This window comes from Pezoporus flaviventris, unplaced genomic scaffold, assembly GCF_033815535.1.
Source record: "Pezoporus flaviventris isolate CSIRO_AGI_PZ_B2104156 unplaced genomic scaffold, CSIRO_AGI_Pfla_v1 ptg000031l, whole genome shotgun sequence".
Classification (NCBI taxonomy): domain Eukaryota; kingdom Metazoa; phylum Chordata; class Aves; order Psittaciformes; family Psittacidae; genus Pezoporus; species Pezoporus flaviventris.
The window spans coordinates 24,892,975-24,916,443 of record NW_026892579.1 but is presented as its reverse complement, the minus strand read 5'-3'; the positions used below and the strand labels follow the sequence as shown (position 1 = coordinate 24,916,443).

Here is a 23,469-nt window from a genome sequence, read left to right as displayed (position 1 = left end):
ATAGAAAAGAGAAGGAAAGACATACTGTTACAGAGGAAAAACCATTTCAAAAGCCATGTATATAGAGATTCTCTTTTGTCCACCACAGCCTGAAGCTTGCAATTCATGAGCTAGTCTTTAACCTGCACTCTCTGCAAGTTCATGATTTCACTGGGGTGAAAAACTGGGCTGCATGTATAACAGTTCCTATTGTAGAAGAGCTAAAATTAAGATTTGTTGAATGTGAAGCCAAGATCAAAAACTGTCCTCGGCTTTAGTGTCTCTCCTGTCGTTTACCCCATCAACAAAACACTTTTAAGCTTCAAAGACTATTTTTTTGAATCAGTAATAACAATGGAGCTCAGCTGAACCTCTTTATATTTTCTCTTCATATTTCTCTCTAACCTTTCAAATTTATTATTTTCAACTGATTTTATATCTTATTATTGCTCTTCTTCTTGGCTAGATGTTAAGGACTACTGATACCTAAGGCTGGTATTCCTATCCTCAGGGCCTGAGGGAGCTAAATGCATGACTCACAATGTTCCATCTAACAGGCACTCTGTTCAAAATGCCCAAACTTAGACTGAGATAAACTGAAATGAAAAGACTCAGGCTGAACCATACACATAGCCTTAAATAGCTGAAAATACACAGTGAGCTTGGAAAATGCAAAGCATTTAATTTTTAAGATCTCTTCCATGCTTCCATCAGACCCATATGGAGCTTCCATTTCCTTATATTCTACACCTACACTATCCCACACTGTAATCCATACTAGATAATAGTGGCCAAATACATGCAGTGATTTCAAACATAATTGTATATGTGCATATTAGCTCTACAGTATGGAATTTTTTTTTCAGAGCTTACACAATTAAGACTGACAGCAAAGCTCATTGAAATGTATTTAGTCCTTTGTATCCATCTATTTAATTAATGGCTACTTCCCAGGTACTCATTTGTATTTACAATTACAATGCAGATTTACTAATAACTCTCAAGAAAACAAGATTGCTGGTAAAGCAGCATCATGTGCTGGGATGTCCCTCGATGATGCCACTTCAGAAAAGATGGAGATCCCCTTCTAGTCTGAAGAATTTGTTGTTATTTTCAGACGTGCAAGCACACCACAGCTTTCCAATTTCAGTGTATGTCAAATGCTCAGCACCTACAGAAATTAGACTGCATTATCATTGATGCCATAATGTTGATAATTCATCCAATACCAGGTGCTCAATCTCTGTGTAGAAGTAAAGGAAAACCCAAGAAACTGGAAGAAAAAAATTACTACCTCTAATATCTCTCTGGTCAAGTTGCTGTACAGAAACCAGCAGCCATTGAAAATGCAGCCTCGCCTATAAATCTTGCTCCTTTTATATGTTATAACCATCTCAGGGGTGACACTAGGAGTGTTTGCTTCATGGGCCAGGCAGTGAGTGCTCAAGCTGTAAGAACACAACTCATGCCACTCCTGCAGCAAGCCCACAATGGTTGTTGATCAAACTTCCAATAGCAGCGACCCTACAAGGCTGTTAAACATTTAATAGCCATTCTGGGGATTATGAGGTATAATTGTGTTACTCCTATGTACATTGCATTTTCAGCTATCATTTAGACAGTCTTGTCCCCAGCAAGTTTTCTATTGCATAAGGATTCTTTTTATGGTATCAGCACATTCTGTCCTGTACAGTTGAAGTTTTGTAAAGCATTGATTAATACAAGTATTATGTTCAAATATACATATAGTATGCATATTAACATTATAAAGGTTTATCAAAGAATTAAAATTGAGCTCTGAAAACTAAACTTTTTCATTTTCAAAGGCTGGGGCTTGTTTTGTTTTGTTTGTTTTTAAAAATACTGCATTTTTTTTTAGCACTGTTGGATTTGTTTGTGGGGCTGTATTTTCTTTTTAAACAAAAAAGAAGAATATGAGGAATCCCTTGGTATTGTAGATTCCCTGACATAGATGTTATATTGTATAACATGAAGTCATTATGGCTTCCTCTCTTTCTATTTTTTTTTTTTACTGAAAGTATCAGAACTTGAAACCTTTAGTATTGAGGAGCAGGAGATCCCCCACAGAGGAGGAGCTTCCCCACAGAAAGTACATTGCTGAAAAATTCTCATTAAAAACAATACTGAGAAGTCATTTCTTAAACGTCTGAGTTTTGTACACTCCAGTATGAGACATTCACCTCTCTAACGTTTACAGTCAATGAGGAGACACAGAAGATCAAGAAAGTGATTCACCTCCTTCTAGAACAGCCCCTTGCAGACAGGAATTCAGCTCACCCCAGTCAGACACCTGTCTCAGAACAAGACAAACCATCTTCAGGAATACCCGTTTCTCTCCACTGGTTATCAAGGTAGGCCGGGTGACTGGCGCATAGCTCAAGCTTTTTAGTCTGCGATAGAAATTCCATCTAAAGTGTTCGCTAAAACAGTTGTTAAGATTGACTTTGCACATTCTGCCATTCACTGCCTGCCAAGGACTGCATGTACCATGTTGCCTAACACCATGGGCTGCCCAGACTCTGCAGCCTGGGGAGCCAACTTCTAAGAGTTGTGTTTCAGAAACGTTATTGAAATGGCCATTTCCCACAAAGATATACATCATAGAGCCATAGAGTGGTTTGGGTTCAAAGGGACTTTAAAGATCATCCCGTTCCACCCCCCTGCCACAGGCAAGGACCCCTTCCACTAGACCAGGTTTCTCCAAGCCCCATCTGACTTGGCCTTGAACACTTCCAGGGATGTGGCAGCCACAGCTTCTCTGGGCAACCTGTGCCAGTTTCTCACCACCCTCATAGAGAAGAATTTATTTCTAATATCTCCCCTCTTTCAGTTTAAAGTCATTCCCTCTTTGTCCTATCAGTAGATGTTCTTGTAAAAAGGACATGCAGTGTATATATATATATATATATTATTTTTTTTTTCCTTAAAAGCATGAAGACATCTGAAGCACTGAGGTTTCTTAGGAATCAGAAATCCTCAAACTCAACAACTCCAACTGGAACCCAGTTTATTTCTGGACTTTGGTATTTGAAGATGAGGCATGAGAAAAACAGAGCTATTTTAACACCTGGTTTCAATCCGGTTAATAACTTTGCACCTGATACATTCTCTGCCATCAAGTCAAATTTATGCTAATACTGTCCTGATTAGCAAATACTATTTAAAGCGGGTTTATGGGATGATTTCTGAGTAAGGTAACTGTCTAGATTCAGTGAATTTCAGCCAGGGAGCTTATATCCAGTGAATTTCAGATATCAGAATATAAAACAATGTGGATTTCACAAGTTATCTATAGATATCACTGCAAACAGTTGAATAGCCTACAGGATGACAAGTAGTGACAGCTTAGAAAGAGGTCTTTTTCATGCTGGGTAAATCTGCTTTTGCTGAACACAATGCAGTCTCTCGCATTGGAAACTGCAGAAGTTCAGTTAGCCATGTGAAACTCGCTCAGTTCTGAAGATATGTCTTGATACAAGTAGGTCCTTAAGCAGTTCCAAAACTGGATTGCACAGGCTGTGTTCTGCAGAGTTTAATGAAAGGTGAAGCAAAGGGCACCGAGCTGACAGGCTCAGCACCAAAACTGTGTATCTCCTTCTGAAAGAGCCTTAGGTGGTGACATCTCTGGCCTCTGCACTTGTGTGTCACAGCATGGTGTGGGCAGACCTTAACTCATTTGATAAATCATATTGTATCCTGAAAGACATCTTTTCTTCCTTTTTTTTGCTTGTGGCAATAATTTCACATCTACAACACTCTGCTTCCCTTCAGCATCTAGAAAAAACAGCAGAGGCACACAAAGGATACATTTTTGTCCTCCTTAGATTAATTTCAGCTCTCAGGGAAATACCTAGTAATGCATTTACAACATGCTGTTTTCAAAGCACTACCTATTGAAAAATTAATAACCTGTGCATGTCAGCCCCATAGTGAAGCAGGTGATTCCATATCTCTACTAGTTCAGAGAAGCATGGGTAAATACTTTGAAGGAAAGGATAATTTTCAGTGCTGAACACAAGTAGCACATCTTCCTGCTCAACAGAAAAGGACATCCCACATTAATTGACCCAAGCATGCACACAAAGTGGGAGTTAGACCAGGAAATGTGCAATCAGGTCACCCAGTTTAAAGGCACTAAGGGCCAAAGCACACACCAAACTGTACACTTACTCTGCACTTGGGGAGGTTTTTCCAAGCAAGGGAAGTGGATCAGTAGCTACTTTTCATGGCAAGTACCACTGTATTCATTTTAGAATCAGAGAGACTACATGTAATTTACAGGCCAAGTCTGTCACAACATACAAAAGCAGATACTATTTTCTTCCAAAATGACAGTGCTGCTGCTTACCTAGTAGATGAGAGGCAAGACTATCTCTTTTTCTCTCTCAGGGAATTCTTATCCACAGCTCCTGACTTTCTGAAAATCATTTTGTTCCTCAGAGCGCCCAGATGATGATGAGGATTAGAGGTATTCACTGCCTTTCTAGTTGAAGCTGTTTTTTCTCTACAGAAGACCCAATTAATTAAAGACATCTTAGGCTAGAACACTATCATATTGATACGCAGATAGACTCCACAAGTCGTTAAAGTTGTAAAGTAGGTATGCTTTTTATTCAGCACTGAGACGCATGGGGATAATTCCTCAAAGTCATGCGTACCTCAGGGTTGTTTCCCTCTACATTTATTCTCTAAAGTTATATATATTCATAAGGTTGCACAATACGCCTATACATATTCATGTCCTATCCCTGTTTCGTATTATAATGAGTTACAAGGTCCTTTGCGCCTCTGGTCATGGACAGGGGTCTCAAGATGAAGTAAATGAGTCTTCCTCCTGTGGGTAGGGGTCTTCAAGATGAAGTAAATGAGTCTTCCTCTTCTTGAACTTTTCACCTTTTAGTCTTCACGTATGGCCTTAGGGTTTGGTCAGTGTCCCAGCCATAAACCATCTGCTTCTTCCCCTTCAGGGGTCTGCTTTTCCTTATCAATAGCTGCTTATCAGTAGAATCAGTCTGTATTTTGTCAATAGAACCAGGTGTCTGCTTTTCCTTATCAATGGTTAGTGCCTTTGTTCTGCTTAGTAGGCATGATAGGTATAGACAATACTTTTGTTTAAGCAAGCTAATTCCTCTAACCCCCTTGTACAACCCCCTTGTACAACCCCCCTGTACATTGGTTAACCCTGTATCAGTATGTATGCTTGTTGGTAATGTATTCAACTAGAAGTCAGTCCTGTTCAATGTCGTGTTTAAGCTGGCACTACAGCACCCTAATAACTGAGTCTCCAGCCAAGTATGGCTAATATCAGGCTGAATTAATGCTTGTTTTATGCTCCTTCTGGTGCAGTAAGTCCTTGGATTCAAGCACTGTGGTAAGGCAAATGGAGCTCAGCCTCATTTTGCCATTCTGTATTTTTAGTTCTAACCCCTAATGCCTGCCTCCAAGTAGGATGCTAAGCCATCTCTTGGACTTAAGCATCAATACCACATCCTCATTTTGCAACCTCATGCACAATAGCTCAATGGCCAGGACACTCTGCCAGTCTATGGGCAGATCTTAACTCTCCATTTGAGGGAGATCTAAACACATTCTCCCATGTTAGGTGCTAGCTTAAGTACTCATTAACTTGATGTGCAGTATTCTTGGTTCTTTCTGTTGTAACTCTTCCAAACTTAGGGGATAATTAGTTCGCCATTGGATCTGAGAAAAAGAAAGATTCGGAGAATGATTCAGTAATTTAATGGTTGGGAGAGAAAAGACCTGAATTTCCATCTGCCTCACTTAAGTATTTTATGGGCTATATATAGGCTTCAGCTCTTTCCAGAAGGGTTGCATTAGAGAGAAAAAATAAAGCCAGCTAAAATTGAGCTAACAAAAAGGATGTTATTTGTGAACAGACTCAACAAAGTACCCAGCAGAGGAAAAGGGACCTGATATAGTATTACAGAATCATAGAAGGGTTTGGGTTGGAAGGGACCTTCAAACATCACCTAGTCCAACCCCCCTGCCATGGGCAGGGACATCTGGCAGAGGGGCTGTTAACTAGAGGGCTGGAACTAGATGATTTTAAGGTCCTTTCCAACCCAAACCATTCTATGATTCTATGATTCTATGTCAGGTTGCTCAGAACCACATCCAGCCAGGCCTTGAATGTCTCCAGGGATGGTACATCTATGGATAAAAGGACACTACAGACATGTAGGGGGGAAAGTGTAGATGCGTGTAGCCTTGGTCATGGAAAGTCAGCCTGGGCTACAACTTCTGCAGCTACTTTGGGTCCAACCAACAGAGCAGCCTCTGCATGCCGCAGAGCCTCTCCCCACCTAAGCACTGTAAGGTGTCTGCTGCCCATAACGCTATTTACAGACAGAAACACATACTCTTGGAGAGGGTTTGGAGGGCAAATTAATGCTTGATGACAGTGCCCATCCAATCAAGAGGCTGTGATAGCATTTTTCCCCCCCCAGCACTGGCCTGGAGAAAGACGCCTGCCCCAAGGACAGAGGACTACAGACCACCACCGAGCCTGGCAGACCACTGGGCTGGGTGTTTTGGGGTACTTCTCACACGCGGGTTGCCACCTGGCGAGGCACAGGCTACCGGATACCGCATAGGGCATCCAAGGATAAAATAAGTGCTTTGACCTGCAGAAGGTGCAGATCCACCTCCCCACAGGCACATCCCTGAGTCCAGGCGGGCTACATCGTGTGCTACCGCCGCCACGTTCTGTGGGGCCCAACCCGGGCAGGGCTTCCCGACTGGGGTTCCCCAGCGGGGCGAGGAGAAGACAGGCGGGTTAGAGATCTGCAGGGCCCGAGAGCCCTCACAGCGAGCACCGGGGATACCACAAGAGCCGGGACGTCCAAGCCGCCGCGCAGGGCACAGTCAGGAACAGCGCGGCTGCCTGAGGAGGTACCGGGGGAGCACCCGGAGCCAGGCGCTGTCCTCAGCTCCGGGTCGCTCCACCAGGCCGGGCCGCCTCACGGGCCAGCCCGGCAGCGGGGCAGGGCGGGGCGGGGCTGGGCGGGGCACACCGTTCCTTAGGCCGCCCTGCTCCGCCCGTACAGGTGTGGCAGCTGGCGCTACCTGCGGGGCGGGGTCCTCCGACGGCATAGGGATATCACCACCTGCTGTAGCGAACTGATCCTTACTACCGTGCCCAAGACAAGACGCGACTGAGCCGCATCGCTGCCGCCCTTTGGGAAGCCCGCGAGGAGCGGCGGCGTGCCGGTGCGGCACTAGGACCTGGGGGACTATTTTTTCACACCGTCCCCCCGCTTCCTTCACTCCCGGAGCAGAGCTGCTGTGTGTGTGTGTGAGCGCTCGAGAGAAAGGGGAAACGGCCGGGGAGGGAGGCGGATGCGTCTGCAGCCGTAAGTAGTTCCGGTTGAGGAAGTCGTCGGTCGCGGCAGCCGGGTTCCCGTGGCTGCGGCAGGGCCGGAGCGCCGCGTCCCGAGCGGTTACGAGCCCGGCCCCGGTACAGCCGCGCCGACCGCCGCCATGGCCACCCGCTCCTGCCGGGAGAAGGCGCAGAAGCAGAACGAGCAGCACCAGGCCATCCTGGCCAAGCTGCTGCGGGAGGAGGACAACAAGTACTGCGCGGACTGCGAGGCCAAGGGTACGGCGGGGCGGGCAGGGGAGGAGGGCGGGCAGGCGCAGGTGCGGCGAGCCCGGTGTGTGCCGGGGCGGGGTGGGAGGCCGGCAGCCGGTAGCGCTGCCGCCACCCCACCCTGCTCCACGTCCGCTGGGGCGGTAGGGCGCTGCCGGCAGCCGGCCCCCTCCAGGCGCAGTGGGAGGCATATAACCTCCGATGTCGTTGTGAAGCGTTTTCCGCCCCTCCATCAGCTGAGTGGTGGCAGCTGCGTTACCCCAGAGTGAGGACCCCCGGCTGAGGCTGTGGGCAGCGGCTGGCCCAGCCCTTTCCTGAACTTTCAGTGCCGCGTCCTCTTCCTGCGCCGGCAGGTATCGATCAAGAGCGGCTGTCAGCGCGCCTTCGGGAAGTTGCTGGCCGAGGGTCGGGATAGGTGCCAGATGAGCTGAATATTGAGCGTCTAAACCCATGCCCTTGAATATAGACTCAGTCACGTAAATGGCAGGCTCTTTGAGTTTGGGTGTCTGTGTCTGGCTAAATATGGCACAGGTTTAGCTTTGGTGGTGAATGAAAATTCTAAAGACTTACACTACTGACAGATCATTAGTCTAATAGTTTTATTCTCCAGCAAAGTAGATACTTATTTATGTTTGTGTCTACCTTGGGTTCTGTGGCCTTGAAATGGAAGAATGTACACATTTCTCATCTGGAGTTGATTCATTAAGATGCTATCCTAAATAAGATAATTGCACAGTAAGTTATTAAGTATCATACTTCCTGAATAACAGCCAGGTGTTTGAACTGTATGGTTAGCTCCAGAATTACCTTGTTTGGTCCTTTTCCACCTCAACTGGAGGTTAAGTACAGCAAGCTAGTTTGAGCAACCAGAATTGACCCTATGTTTGTAATTTCCCTTTTTTTCCTTACTGTTTTCCACCACGGATGTAAATCATGTAGTGCCTTGCACAGTGCTGTTGTTTAATACATCAGAAATAAGACTTTATTTTCCTCGTATGTAACCCAAAGTAGTATGTAATATGGATTACACCAAAAATGATAGGTTTTTATATTTTGCAGGTAACTTTTGTTAATCATTTTATGGCACAGCTATTCTTGCCCCCAGGCTTGCAGTTACTGTGTAAAAGACTTGTCGTCACCAGTCATTTTCTGGAAGAATCATGCTTGTACGTTTTGTGCATTACTGGCACTTGAGATTTCTATGCTGAATGCTGCTCTGAGTGGCTTGCTGATGGAATTCCATATGTGTGTTTTTCCTTACCATATGCCTCAGAGCTGGGGTTGCTCTGGGCTGTTCCAGAGCCTGGAATTCTCCAACTAATTTTTGTTGTGTCTTCCGAGTTCCCTCTTCCTAACCATCACTTGGTCAAAGGATCATTTGTAAGCCTCTATGGTCTTTTGCTACTTCAGCAATGCTGACACTGCCACCTTCCTCCCTCTTGTATTTGTGTTAAGGAATCTCTTTATCCACTGTTCTGATCTTTTTGATGCTCTCTCATGTCACAAGAGCATTCTTTCATAAGTTCAAGCTTTGATGTATCTTGAGTTTAGTTTTTGTCTCTCAGGTTCTGGAGGATGTACCCGTCTCATGACCAGGCTGCCTTCTGCTAGTATCTGTAACTCAGTTGCCACCTTTCTACCTTTCTAAAAATCTGACAGCACTTCTGAAAGCTTCTGTTTTCTCTTCTGCTCAACCCCACTTCACTCATGCTGTGTCTCTGTATGCCAGAGGTGTGGTTTGCTTTCGCCCTGTCCCTCAGGAAAGCTGACATGAAAATACTGTGTGATGCAATGTCAGCTTACAATATTGAGGGAATTGGTTTTCTTATTATCTTTCTTCTGTCAAGTTTAATTTCCACTTGCCTTCTGGCAATTCTTATTTTAAGTCTTGTATCATATTAGCTTCATAGGGCCATCTGCCTTTGCCTGTGCTGCTGTTGTTAAGTGTATGGTTTTCTTACAGTTGGAGGGGAGACTGTGGAATGATAAACCTATTTTAGCTTCAGCTGTTCTAAAGACACTTGACTTTGTCTGAGAGATGGTCTTATATGGACAATCCATGTAGCTTTCTTAAGTTTAGGAAACTTTCTTGTAGGCATGAGAGTTGCGTGAACAATGTTGAGATGTCTCTTCTGTACCTTGAAGCCTAGGTTTCTTTATACTTCCAGAAGACATGTGGCACAGAAGAAAAAACATGATCAGTTTAGCTGAAAATCAGGGTTTCCATGCCATGAACACATAATGCCATTGTTGAGCTCTTCCTTGTTGAAACTTCTTCGCTTTTCCTCCTCTTTTGATCAAGAAGGATGCTTCTTGCAGTTGCAGCCAGCTGTTTTATCCTAATGTTTCACACTTAATCTGCGTTGGCTGAGTGCTCATGACATACTGGTGTCTGGCAAAGCTATAGTTTTGCTAGTCCTGGTATGCAGTGATGTCTGAGGCAGCAATTTTTAACATGGCTCTATTAGCTAACCAGACTGTGTCAGCTGTTTGCATGGCTTTCCTCAGACTGGCAGTGTCCTTCATCTCTTGCATCACTAACAACATCCCTTTCATCTCTGGTCATGTTTGTTATTAGTCTGGAGTTCGCTGAGTGCCCCTAGAGATTCTCTTCAGCCATGAGCATGAAGCTGTTCACGACAAAGTATCTAGGACTTCTGTGGTGTCAGTCCTAGGCTGGAACATATGTTTTTACTTTTGTGAATCTAGTTGGTTCTTTTTTCTTTGAAATGCTGTCTGCTTCAGTTTTTTTTACTTTCCTCTCTTGTGTGAGCTTTGCTCCTTTGTCATTCTCTTTTTTTGCTCAGTGGGATCCCCTGAGTTCTGTTTTTTTTTTTGTTTTGTTTTTTTTTGTTTTGTTTTTTTTGTTTTGTTTTTTTTGTTTTGTTTTTTTTTTTTTTTTGTTTTTTTTTTGTTCTCTTCTGGTTCACCTGATTTTGGGGTAGCAGTATCTTTGTGATTAACTGGTTAATTGAGTTGCAGTTGTATTATTCTGGCAATACTTAAACCCCTTGTTTTGAGTATGGTCATTCAGATAGGTGGCAGTTCAGCATGGGTTCTTAACCAAAGCTGAGAGACTGTCATCACTAATTCTTTCCTCTCGCTGTATATGTTATAGTCTCTGTTAAACCTTGGGTATTAAGTTTAATTATTATATAAGTGTTCAGATAGTCACATCCAAGGGATGCTGAAATTTTGCAGAGTGTACTGGTGTGTCTGTTTTAATTGTTTTGTTTTGGTGTGTTTTTTGTTTTTTGTTATTTTGAGGCTTTAGGTAGCCAGATATCACTTAAAATCTTATAAATATCCTTTGGCCTTAAAAAATTTAATGTGGTCTTATTTGCGTATTTATCATTCATTGCTTTCACTTTATCTACTGTAATGCCACTTTTGAACTTTTCCTTCATATTGTTAAGGCTTCCCTATTGGCTTTTTACTTCTAACATCAAAAAGATAATCTGAATTTACTTCTGTCCTATTGCTCTTTCACTCTCCTAAATTAGTGAGTTAGCTCTCCTTGCTCTTAGTATGAGACTACCACCAGCACTGCTTGTGAGGAAGTTTTAAGCATACATCTCTTCTGTATTATCACATGCTTGCTCTGTGTAAGTATTAAAAAAACCTACCTCTTAATCTTCCTCAGAATAATCTTGCTGTCTTTAATAATGTTCTTGTATCAAGAACAAACCCATCCTTTGTTTTCTGGCCAATTTTTTTCAAGTGTGAGGTATGCAAATAACATTAGACAGCTTTGTTCTGCAAGTCTTGTAGAAGGTGGAGAATACAGCTGAGGACACATCTGCCAGAGTAAGCATTAAGTAATAATTAGGATTGCTGACTCTGGCAGTAGTTTCTGGAAATGCTTTTAATGCTGTATTTCCCTTTTTAACTGTTAAAATAAAATAGCTGCTATGGATCTGACTGTCCCTGCTAAAATTTGTTGGAAGCTACCTGCTGTAGGGCCATACTGTAGTCGCCATATGTCGCCTTCAAACTGTAAGTCTTTACAGCTGCCAGAAAGACTGGATGACACCTCTGTGGGGAAGAAGCCTAAAAAAATCAAAGGTTCTGGAAGAGTCTGTGCAATCACTGAGATTTTTGGATGAGTGAGGAGGCTGGGATGTCATTTGACAAGGCAGTGTTTGTCTGTGTACTGACTCTTCTTTACATCCCTGTCTGAAAGCAGTCTATATAAGGCAGTAGATGCCTTCCCAGTGTTATACTACTGGAAAGTAGTTACACTACTGTTCCTAATACTTGTAGGAAATAGTAAGGCATGTTGTCAGTAACATAAGTCATCCTGAATTTTTGGAAGAGATAAGCAATTGAAATTCTTTTTGTGTTCCTTTTGTGTGTATAACTAGGTAAAGCTAGCAGGAATTGGAAGGATCTAGGAGAAAGAAATAGCTATAGATCTGTCTTGTGTGTAGATTATGCTAAAGCTGTTATCAAGCATGTGGCTTTTTCCCCCCCCCTCTTTCACTGTAGAGAGAGATTAAATGCATTTTTATTATTGTTGCAGTTCTGGTATTTGAATCTTTTAAGCAAGAGCACCTCTTACAGATCTGTCAAATGAAGCCAAATGAAAAACCTGTTAATTTTAACTGGCAACCCTTTACTCTAGGAGCTATAATTTGCTATTTCCATATACTTAGTTCCTAGTTATTACATGCTAAGAAGTCTCCTAGACTTGTGCTACTGCTTGGCAGCAAGGCTGGTATTATTTGGGCACTGATACTAAACAATGCTGAATCAAGTACTTGGAAGTTGAAGCGTGTTATGAAGCTCAAAAGGAGATGTTTTTTTCTTAGAAGGGGACAAGACATTCAAGTATCAAAGGATCAGCCATCTAAGCAAGTAGATCAGTCAACTGAAGGCTGTCAGTCTAGTTCTGGTGTGTCTGTCTCTGCAAATGTGGACCATAAGGCTCCTATTACTGTTCCTAATGATGTTTCAACAAAAGTTATGATTGAAACCAGTGTGAGTGCTTTCTAGAGTACCTTTTCTTTGTATGCTTGCATGTGGATGTTGGCTCATTAGGAACGGATTGACTGTTGAAGTCTGCTTGTAAATTAACCGCTGTCAAGAAGGCAATTACCTGAGATATCAACTGCTGTAAAATTTTAACTGTAACAAAGTTAACATAATTGAAAGCTTGCATGTCTTTGTATAAACAGTTTCAGATGTCTTGAACCTTCAGAAAAGGTCAGTAAATTTCTGTATCTGTGGAGGTGTTTTGTTTTTGCTTGTTTTAATGTTTACTTCATGCCTGGTAGTGCTTGAAGCCTGTTTAAATGATCTCTTACCAGAATCCTAGAACAAAGAGTCACATTGACACTGTTGCTTGTTCAGCCAGATTAAAATTGGTTTACTTTGTTTATAATATTAATGAAAACAATTTTCAGTGTTTATAGTACTGTACGATTGGATATCTGTATATGACTGAAGACTTGGTCTTTTCTGTCTGAAGAGTGGCAGATACAGGCTCTTAGGAGCGCAGGGAAGATTATGGTACTGAAATTTGTGTGGCCAGAACCAGTTATTGCAGTTTTGGTTTCAAGTAAACCTAACTTAACTCCCCCAAGAACTTGCCAATCTCAAATAAAAGTCTCTTAGCAGTAGGGGAGGAAAAAAAAAAGCTTAAACTGAAACGGGCAGAGTAGTTTGCATATGATCTCTTCTGTGTCTGGAAGACCAGCTTGAATGTGTATAAGCACCACTTCCGTGAAGCTGGTTTTGCTATTTACTTGTTTTTATGGCTGGTGTTCTCACTGTGTTAATCTTGCTTGTATACTTAGAGTCATAGAATAGTTAGGGTTGGAAAGGACCTCAAGATCATCTAGTTCCAACCCCCCTGCCATGAGCAGGGACACCTCACACTAAACCATCTCACCCAAGGCCTCGTCCAACCTGGTCTTGAGCGCTGCCAGGCATGGAGCATTCACAACCTCCCTGGGCAACCTATTCCAGTGCCTCGCCATCCTAACAGGAACGAATTTCCTCCTTACATCCAATCTAAACTTCCCCTGTTTAAGTTTGAACCTGTTACCCCTTGTCCTATCACTACAGTCCCTAACGAAGAGTCCCTCCCCAGCATCCCTGTAGCCCCCCTTCAGATACTGGAAGGCTGCTATGAGGTCTCCACGCAGCCTTCTCTTCTCCAGGCTGAACAGCCCCAACTTTCTCAGGCCGTGTTCATACGGGAGGTGCTCCAGTGCCCTGATCATCCTCGTGGCCCTCCTCTGGACTTGTTCCAACAGTTCCATGTCCTTTTTATGTTGAGGACACCAGAACTTTATTTTATACTTGAGTGTACTTCATCAAGAATTAACCTAAAGTAAATGGGTAACTCTTACAGCCCACTGCCTGTGCAAGGCTTTAGCTCTTCCCTCTGGCTGTCACTGTAAGAAAGCTTTGGGGCAGCTCATGTACAGTATTGGGTTGCTCTAGGATCAGGCACTGGCTGCTGTACCTCCCCAGGTGAAGACCTTCCCTGTCTTCCTCCTAAGGTGGAGAAGCTGTTGAACACCAAGGGAGAGGGAGCACATACGGATTAGGTTGGAGGTCAGTTCCACACACTGCTGAAGTGCAGCTTCTAGCCCTATACTGGTGTTTAGAGACGGTAGCGACCAAAAAGTCCCTGATTACTGCTCTATGGATATCTTGTGCCAGTGAACATAATTGCAGATACCGGCTATGACTAGGTTACTTAGATCAAGTGATACTGTTGCAAGGTTGATACTTCTACTGTGAGATCAGTTTGGTAAAGATCACACAAGCATAACAGACTGAAATATGAGTAGACAGATTCAACAACTGGAGGCTTCTAGCTGTCCAATTAGGCTTTGCAATATCCTTCCACAAGGAATAATGAAGGTAAACTGCTTTGGGTCAAGGTGGGTCTTGTTTAATCTTGGCAACTGGAATAATGTATCTTTGCCTTTAATAATAGCAAGGAACTGTGTATCACGAGAAATCCTAGTAATCATCCAGTACTTACACTGTTGTTTTTCTTGCCTCTTTGTGAAAGATAATGCTTTCAAAGACCGTAAGGGACTAGAAACTCTCTTCAGCCTCTCCTGACATTGCATCACCAGGGCTGTGGGTTTTTTGTTTGTTTGGGGTTTTTGTTTGTTTTGCTTGTTTGGTTGGTTTTTTGGTTGGTTTGTTGTTTGTTTTTTTTTTTTTTTTTTTTTGCATCAGTTCCCTGATTCTAAATAAAATTAACCCAGTGATCTGGTTTTATTCTGTACCCTTTTAACTACTGCTAACACTGGTTCTATGAGACTGAAACTAGGATTTAGTTACTGTTGCAGCTCTGAGAGCTACAATTAATTGTCTCACCCAAGAAAATAACCCTTCAGAAGATCCCTCTCTTGCTGGGAGGAGCGGAATGTGGGTGGCAGCTTTAGTTTAAAACTTGTAAGTCACTGGGGTGTTGCAGTATTGGGTCACTCTAGTGGTGTGTTTTCTGCCTGTAAGGAAGGGATTTATTTCTATGTCCTGACTCTTACACTGCAGAAAAATATTTTGAAATAAGTCACAGGAAATCTGTTTAGCTTGTAATAGAATAGGGTTATTTGCAAATACAGGCTCCTGCTGTTGAAACTGTGTGCACAGCCTGAAGGCTTTCAAACAAAGCCCTTAAATTGGTATTGTGGGTGCAGTCTCCATTTTTCAGGACTTAACTGAACTTGATGGGATGAGACCCAAAGTGGCCTGATGTAGCTTTGAAGTTAGCATTGCTTTGACAGGAGGCTGGGCTACATGACTTCTGGAGGTCCCTTTCAACCTACATTTTTCTGTGACTACTAATAAAAATATTTGTAGGACTTAAGGGCTTTTTAATTATTTTGCAATTTTTTGGATTCTTGGGTTGATTATAGAGATGCAGAAATCCTTACATGCTTAGTTTGCTGTCCTACATTCAGAAGTTTAGACTTTGGCAATTTAAGCTGTTTCCTTTCTGTTAACCATAAAGGTAGGACAGTTCCTGAAAAGTGATTATGAGTATTTCTTACCTTTTGGAGTGCAGCACACCCTAGTTCATCTGGTCAGGGGCTACTGGTGTGTCTTCTAATGGTATCTAACCTGTGGTTCAGCCACTCCATAATGGCATGGAAAGGATGCTACTGCAGGATGCTGTTGATACAAGCTGTTGACTTCTGCTTTTTTTTCTTTCATAAATCTTCTATTTGTGGAACTGAAACTGATCCTGTCTTGCAGATCTGCTCTCTTCAGTCTGAATGCTGTATAGAAAGAGCAACTGTGCTGCTGCTTTAAGAAGTTCTTGTCAACAGTACAGAGGAAGCAATTAGATATATATGTGATAATAGACTTTTAGGGAGGTACCTTTTCCTAGAGGAGTGACTCCCTCTTTAATCCATGCTTCCTACAGGACTTAGAGTCAATTACCAGCCATTACTCAAGGAGTAGTTGGCAGTTAATTTAGCTCACGTGTCACATTGTCCTAGGGTGGCTCACTAAGGTTAATTTGAGTATGATTCAGCTTTATGTTGGGAACTTAGATGCTTTGTATTCTCCTGTGGCCACAACTAAATTCCCCAAGATTTAATGACTTTGCCTTATGAACAGGTAAAGTTGTCTAGTGGTACCTTACCCTCATGTTGAGGGTCTCAAAGAGCAATACAGTTGAACCCATGACTGATTGAATCCATTTGCACTGTACTGTCAACAACAAGTAATTTTCAGATATGACGGAAGACTCAACAGGAGTTAAGACTAATGGGATGCACTTATGAGTGCAGACGGAGCTGACCAATGTCATTTTGAGGCCACTGTAGGTCATAGTGTGTGTAGGGGAAGGTCTTGAGGACTGGAAGATAGCAAATGTCATTCTGATCTCTGAAAAGGGAAAAAAATGAACATCTAGAGAACTACAGGCCAGCCAGCCTTGCCTTACTCCCTGGGAAGATGACAGAGCAAATAATCCTGAAAACATGAAGGAAAAAAAATGATGGGGAATTGCCAGTGTGGATTAGCGAAGGTGCTGTCATGCCTAACCAACCGATAGCCTTCTGCAACGACCAGGCCAGATGACTGGCTTGGTGGATGAGGAGAACAATGGATATTTTTAATTTTTAGTGAGGCTTTTGAAACTGTCATGTAACTTCCTCACTGGTAATGTGATGAAGCGCAGTCTGGATGAAAAGACAGTGAGGTGCATTGAAAAATGGCTGAAATATCAGGCTTAGAGTTGTGATCAGCTTAAAGCTGAGCTGGAGGCCAGTTACTGTTGGCGTATGGCAGGGGCTGATACTGAGGCTAACACTTGTTAACATCTTCATTAATGATCTGTGTGATAGGACAGACTGCACCCTTAGCAAACTTGATGTGATGCAGAACTGGCAGGAGTGGTTGATGAGCTAGGTGCATATGCTGCTGCTCAGAACAGAAAAATGGTCAGACTGAAGAAATGGGCCAGCAGGACCCACATGAAGTTCAACAAAGGGAAATGTGAAGCCCCACCCTTAGGGAAGGAGTGCTGGAGATGCAAAGGAATGCTGGTAGTCCTGTGGATCACACATTCATCATGAACCAGTAACGCACCCTTGCCACAAAGGACAGCAGCATCTTGGACTGAATTTCAGGAAGAGCATTGTCAGTGGCTGGAAGAAGGTAATACTTCTTTCCTCAGCACTGGTGAGACTACATCTGTAGTGCTGCGTGCAGTTCTGGGCTCCACGTTACAAAGAAACATGGACAGGCTGGAGCAAGTCTAGCCAAGGGGTACAAAGATGAAGAGGTTGGTCTCCTGACATAAAAGGAGAGGCTGAAAGAGCTGGGATTGTTTAGCCTGGAGGAGAGAAGGCTACTGGGGAGATTTTATACACGTGTGTAAATATCTGGTGACAGAGCAAAGACGACAGAGATACACTTGTTTGTAGTATCTGGTGATAGGACCAAGAGGTAATGAACACAAATGGAAACAAAGGAATTTCCACTGAAATGAAAGTATTTTATTTTATTTTTTTTTTTAATTTTATTTTTTAATTCTGTGAGAGCTTGAACATGGGAGCAGGTTACCCAGAGAAGCTATGGAGTCTTCATCCTTGGAAATACTCAAAACTCAATTGGGAACAGCCCTAGGCAACTTGCTGTAGTTTGCTCTGTTCTGAGCAGGGGGTTGGACTAGATAGTCTCCAGGGTTCCCTTCCAATCTCAGCTACTTCAGACTCGGTTCAGCTGCTGCATCACTTGTAAGCCTGTATGGAGACCTGCTGCAGATACCATGTAAGTTTTTTTTCTATTTTTCTTTGCAGTGCAAGCATCTGCCATACGTAGATTGAAAGTAGGTTCTTTGTTTAATGTTAAGGTTCTTTATGAGAAAGGAAAATGATTGTACAGCAGTAAATACAGACTGTAGTACAGTCTGCACTTTTCCTGAAATAGCTGATAGAGAAATCTTGCTGTAGTTTGTACATGCAAAGGTAAAAAGGACCAAACCCAGCCATTTAGAGTAAGTGGGAATTGGGAGTCTACGCAAAAAGGATAATGATTTTTTGTATTTGAAATGCTGTTTAAGTCTTGCTAGAAGAGTGCCTTCACAACTTAACCACTTCCTAGAGCTGGTAGGAAGTTGCTCAGAACTAGAGTCTTATGTCAGAAATCTCCCTGGATCTTAAAACTGCTGGTTGGAAGTTGGTATTATGACTAAAAGTGATGTGGCCTGGAAGACTGGGGCAGAACAGAAACTACTGCAGATTCCTGTTCTTCATTTTAGCCTCTTACCTGATTGTTTACTGAAAGCTTGAGCAATATTACTGTTTAAATTTTTCTCTTGAATGGCTTCACAGAAAGACATTTACATAAACCAGCTTTATTTCTTTTTGTGAAGACTTGGCAATCTTAGATTTGGATGGATAGCTATTTCACATTGGTCTCTGTTTACAGTAGACTGATTATATGGTATAATGCTAACCCTTACTTAGCTTCCACTCCCTTGTCTTACCACGTGTTGCTTTCCAGTAGATGATGAACTTGTATGTCTTAAGTACATACTGTCAAGGAGCTCCTGCTTGGTGCTATCAAACTTGACCCAGTCAACAAAATCTGAGTTCTTGCTTTGTTTGCAGCTTATCCAAAATACTTATGAGTAGATCTGTGTTCTAGAGTCACTCTCTGGTTTGGAGAGCACCCTACTGCTGCAAGACTGTGGTGGATGTGGATAGGGAGAGCACTAATTCTGTAGCTAACAGAGATGGTGACAAGTTTTATGGGGGAAGGGAAAACCACACAGGTCAATGTCTGTCTCGATAAACCTAGACTGTCTGTTGCCCCCTCTGCCTTGAGAAAAAGTATTTACTTCCAGTAGACCATGGAGGAAGAAGAGGTAGAGACTAGCTCAGCCCCTGTCAGAATGGAGCTGTGGACAGCCATGTGTTATACTTAGTTGCTTGGCAACACTGCCTCTAACTTTGCAGCTGTGGTTTAGTAAAAAAGCAATTTTGTTTCTCAAAGCTATGCCTGGCTCTGATTTTGTGTAAGAAAATGCATGTACTGATGAGGAGTAGGGAACTGTCCCTCTTGTATGGATGAGAAGGAATGTGGTACTTCATGTTTGGTTATCAATTGCAATACTCTTGTGTAATACCTCCTTTTTAAGGAGGGAACAAGAATCTTATGCAATTTTACTGAAATGTTTGAGTGAAAATGAATAAATCTTAATAGTACAGGACTTCATTAGTAGTATTAAAGGCAGCAGTAGTCCTACAGGAATTTCTGAAAAAGAAGATGAAAGTGATTCATTGTGTGTAACTTACTATTCTTGAATGCAATTGAACTTGCAAGTGGATTGAAAACACTGTAGTATGTGGCAACTGGGACTGAGTAATTACTTTGAATAAGATCCTTGTAATGTGCACTCAAGTCTTTTGGGTTTAAATTTGTCATTCATAATTTCTAGAAACAACCAGTGTATTGGTAAGTAATGATGTTTTTAAGTATAGAGACTTTTTTTTTTCCTATTAGGGTATGTACCTGTGGAATGTTTTTTTCAGTTGCCTGTAGATGATCGCAAAAACATCCCTTCAAACATGGCAAATGCCATACTTAATGTTCACCTTTTACATCTTCAACAGAAACATGCATTTAATCTCCCCTTCTCAGCAGTAGTTAAACCAAAGGGACATGCCAGTAACATATGGAGTGTAGGCTTTTTGGTTGGTGTTCTCATTGACAAGTGATACATAGGTGGGTTATTCTCAACTTTAAATGTGTTTAAACTGCTGCACTGGATATGGATGGGATGGTGGTAACTTTCCCCATAGCAGCCCTCATAGTGCTGTGCTTTTTAACTAGAAGAGTGTTGGTAACACAACCAGTGTTCGGGCTGTTGCTGAGCAGTGCTAGGGCAGCATCAAAGCTGGGTCTCCAGCCTTCCCCCAAAGGCCACTAAGTGGGGGGTGGGCAAGAGGCTGGGAGGGAAAGTAGCCAGGATGACTGACCAAAGGGATATTCCATACCATTTGATGTTGTGCTTAGCAATACAGACTGAAAGAAGGAGGGGGGAAGGAGGGCATTCACTGTTGAAGTGTTTGTCTTCCAGAGCAACAGCTATGCATACTGAAGCCTTGAGGAAGGGGGCATTGCCTGCTGGTAGGAAGTAGAGAATAGATCTGCTTGGTTTCCTTCTGTGCGTGGCTTTTTCTTTATTAAACTGCCTTTATCTTGACCCATGAGTTTCTCCATCTTATTTTCTTCCCCTTGGTGGGCCTGTGGCAGCCAGCCAAGGTTAACCCACCTTACTTGTGTGTTCTAAGTAAAAAAGTAACTATCATTCCCCTTAATAAAGGTTGTGAGGCCTTGGTTCACTCTTCTGGGTGTTCTGTAGCCCATAGCAAGCAGCCTCTGAAAGAAGTGATACTAAATGCCCCTTGACACTTTTCTTGTTCACTGCTATTTCCATGAAGTTTGGGTGTTCATGGAGTGCTTGCTTAAAAAGGCTACTCCAGTAATGTTATACAGCAAAAGGACTGTCAAGTGTTTGGACAGTTTGGAAAGCTTGAGACTTTAACAAACACAAGAGATTCAAGATCACATGCTAGAGAATCCTCCAGAGTATTTTAAGAATTGGTATTTGTCAAGCAGCCTTAATTCCACTCTGAACACTTGTAATTCTAGATTTCAGACTAAATGCAGCTGAGTTCTTTGGTATTGTATTCAATTTCTTTTCCTGGCTTTTGACAAAGGTGGTACTTTGAGGCATAGTATTTTACAGCAACATCTTCGACTGCAGGAGGTAGTAATCTTTTGTTTGTGTTTTCTTAAAAGTAAATTTGGTTCTTCCTTTCCCAGTCGTATGTAGTTGATGTATGATGGCTGAGTGTTGATGATTGTCTGTTTTGCTGGAATGCTTAACTGTTAATTGAGTTTTATTTTAGTATTATCTCTGAGGACACTGCCATAATTTTAGAAAACAAGAAGATGACTTTAGAAAAATGCAAAGTGCATTTCAGCATTGTCTGGCATAATACATTCTGATTGAATATAAACTACTTTTTTTTTAAATGATAAAGTTGTCAAATCCTGGACCAAGTTTTCTTCAGAGAGGTGGTGGAACATACCTTAAAGGTGTTTCAGACAACAGAACAAAATTCTGGTCTAATTAGATCTGATTGGGGCATCTTATTAGCCTAAATGACCTTGGGAAGTACATTCACAACTAACCAACAGCTTTTATTCACTGACTGAGGAAATACAGTAGCTGCGTCTTTTAAAGAGCAGGTGTTAACCATCTCCCAGGGCTTGCATCTTGTGGATTGGCCCAAATCTGGCTATGAGGATGGGTACTGAAGCTGTCCAAGGTCTGAGCCATTTGCTAAGACTTTGGCAGAGTATAGTACTGGGGTATAGCTGGGCTAGCATACAAGTCCTGGGGATTTGTGGAAAGGATTTGTGTCCATGTCACTTCTGGCTGTGTTCCCTCACACCCTGCTTGCTGGCAGGGCAGTTGGAGAAGCAGAAAAGTCCTTAATGCAGTGCTAGAACACTGATGTGTTACCAACACTGTCTTGGTCACAGACCCAAAACACAGTGCCATATGGGCTGCTGTGAAGGAAATAAACTTCATCCCAACACAAACCAGTACAGAAGGAGAAGACTGATACAGGAAGCTAACTGGCCAGTCTTTACAGATGGCTTTAGTGTACTTCTACAGTCCAGAGCCTGAAATTTGGTACTTCTTGTCTAAAGACTTGGATCTCTGGCTTCTTTCTGCATCTTTTTCAAACACAAGTTTATGTGGGAGAGGTCATCATAGGATAGTTAGGGTTGGAAAGGACCTTAAGATCATCTAGGTCCAACCCCCCTGCCAAGGGCAGGGACATCTCACACTAAACCATCTCACCCAAGGTGTTGTCCAACCTGGCCTTGAACACTGCCAGGGATGGAGCATTCATAACCTCCCTGGGCAACCTATTCCAGTGCCTCACCACCCTAATGGGAAAGAATTTCTTCCTTATATCCAATCTAAATTTCCCCTGTTTAAGTTTTAACCCATTACCCCTTGTCCTGTCACTACAGTCCCTAATGAAGAGTCCCTCCCCAGCATCCCTATAGGACCCCTTCAGATACTGGAAGGCTGCTATGAGGTCTCTACCCAGCCTTCTCTTCTCCAGGCTGAACAGCCCCGACTTTCTCAGGCCGTGTTCATACGGGAGGTGCTCCAGTGCCCTGATCATCCTCATGGCCCTCCTCTGGACTTATTCCAACAGTTCTATGTCCTTTTTATGCTAAGGACACCAGAACTGCACACAGTACTCCAGGTGAGGTCTCACAACAGCAGAGTAGAGGGGTAGGATCACCTCCTTTGACCTGCTGGTCATGTTCCTTTTGATGCAGCCCAGGATACGGTTGGCTTTCTGGGCTGCAAGTGCACACTAAAGCCAGCTCATGTTCATTTTCTCATCAACCAGCACCCCCAAGTCCTTCTCCACAGGGCTGCTCTGAATCTCTTCTTTGCCCAACCTGTAGCTGTGCCTGGGATTGCTCCGACCCAGGTGTAGGACCTTGCACTTGGCATGGTTCAACTTCATGAGGTTGGCATCAGCCCACCTCAGAAGCGTGTTGAGGTCCTTCTGGATGGCATTCCTTCCCTCCAGGGTATCAACCGAACCACACAGGTTGGTGTCATCAGCAAACTTGCTGAGGGCACACTCAATCCCACTGTCCATGTCAGTGACAAAGATGTTAAACAAGACCGGTGCCAACAGTGATCGCCGAGGGGCACCGCTCGTTACTGGTCTCCAGCCGGACATTGAGCCATTGACTACAACTCTTTGCGTGCGGCCATCCAGCCAATTTTTTATCCACCGAGTGGTCCATCCATCAAATTGATGTCTCCCCAAATTGGAGACAAGGATGTCATGTGGGACAATGTCGAATGCTTTGCACAAGTCAAGGTAGATGACATCAGCTGCTCTACCCCTGTCCATCACTTCTGTAGCCCCATCATAGAAGGCCACCAAATTGGTCAGGCAGGATTTCCCCTTAGGGAAGCCATGCTGGCTGTCACTCAGCACCTTGTTGCTTTTCGTGTGCCTTAGCATGCCTTCCAGGAGAATCTGCTCCAAGATTTTGCCAGGCACAGAGGTGAGACTGACTGGTCTGTAATTCCCTGGGTCATCCATTTTCCCCTTCTTGAAAATGGGGGTTATATTTCCTTTTTTCCAGTCGTTGGGAACTTCACCTGACTGCTGTGATTTTTCAAATATGATGGCCAGTGGCTTAGCAACTTCATTTGCCAGCTCCTTCAGGACAAGCATATGGATTTCATCAGGTCCCATGGACTTGTGCACTTTCAGGTTTTTAAGATGATCTCGAACCTGATCCTCTCCTAC

The 23,469-nt window shown here is 43.0% G+C and overlaps 1 protein-coding gene across 3 annotated transcripts in view; it reads left to right on the top strand.

Moving 5' to 3' along the window:
- The first annotated feature begins 7,190 nt into the window (after positions 1-7,190).
- The window catches only part of SMAP1 (small ArfGAP 1), an 82,503-nt gene continuing 66,224 nt past the window's right edge, over positions 7,191-23,469 (top strand). The window contains exon 1 of one of the 3 annotated variants that reach the window (XM_061460523.1): positions 7,191-7,618. In XM_061460523.1, the coding sequence (XP_061316507.1) occupies positions 7,501-7,618 (118 nt within the window). In that variant the 5' untranslated portion in view covers positions 7,191-7,500. The remainder of the gene's footprint in view (positions 7,619-23,469) is intronic. The other 2 variants (XM_061460521.1, XM_061460522.1) reach the window with 2 other exon arrangements.